General features: G+C 55.5%; 1 protein-coding gene across 1 annotated transcript in view; it reads left to right on the plus strand.

Annotated features, from left to right (window-relative positions):
• Positions 1-997, plus strand: part of UHRF1 (ubiquitin like with PHD and ring finger domains 1) — a 27,874-nt gene that overhangs the window by 18,442 nt on the left and 8,435 nt on the right. The window contains exon 9 of the mRNA XM_025043166.1: positions 812-997. Within this exon, the coding sequence (XP_024898934.1) occupies positions 812-997 (186 nt within the window). The remainder of the gene's footprint in view (positions 1-811) is intronic.

The following is a 997-nucleotide window of genomic DNA, read 5'->3' on the forward strand; positions in this document are numbered from 1 at the left end:
TGTATTTATCACACTGTTATGTAAAACCGCAAAATATCAGCGTACAAACGCCTAAGGGAAGGGTTCATCGTTCGTTTGTCTGGCAGAGCATTTTAATTTCAGTAGCTGTTAAAAATTGCGTTTTGAGAAAAGGTTTAACATGATGAACTGTGTAGAAGCTAACATTAAGCGATACAAGCTGGACACAAAAGTCTAAGAAATGTGTTTTCTAAAAAGTGATGTTTCTGCCTAGAAAACAGCCGCACAGTTGCAGCTCTTGTCCCTTTCCCAGCCGGTTAAGGCGTCAGAGCTGAGCCGGCCTCTGTGCGGTTCACCCTGCCCGGCCAGGGCTGTCCCCCGACCCCCGTGTCTGCTGCCACCTGTCTTTGTGGCCCCTTTTCCACTCGGCGTGTCAGTGGCCTGCAGCTCCAGTAACAAAATACCACAGACTAGGTGGTTTTAAACAAATTTATTCTTGCACGTTTCTGCAGGGCCAAAGTCAGAATCAAGGTGTCACAAGGCTGGCTCCCTCTGAAGTTTCTGTGGGAGGGCCCTTCCTGCCTCTTCCTCTTCCAGCTTCTGGTGGCCGCCAGCGTCCTTGGTGTCCCTTGGCTCGTGGCCGCAGCACTCTAGTCTCTGTCTCCATCTTCACGTGTGCCCTCCCCTCTGTGTCTGTCTCTCTTTCTGATAAGGACACCAGTCATTGGATGTGGGGTCCCCTCACCCATTCCGCCCTCTGAACTCGAGTCCATCTGCGAGCACCCTCTTTCCAAAGGAGGCCACGTGCATAGGTCCCAGGGCTTAGGGTGCGGCCCTCCTCCTGGGGGGCGTAATGTGACCCACAGCCGTGGCCCCACTGTCCCCACAGGGCGCTGGCTCTCAACTGCAGCGCCCCCATCAACGACCGCAAGGGGGCGGAGGCCAAGGACTGGCGGTCGGGGAAGCCGGTCCGCGTGGTGCGCAATGTCAGGGGCCGCAAGCACAGCAAGTACGCGCCCACCGAGGGCAACCGGTACGA

This window comes from Pteropus alecto, unplaced genomic scaffold, assembly GCF_000325575.1.
Source record: "Pteropus alecto unplaced genomic scaffold, ASM32557v1 scaffold30, whole genome shotgun sequence".
NCBI lineage: Eukaryota > Metazoa > Chordata > Mammalia > Chiroptera > Pteropodidae > Pteropus > Pteropus alecto.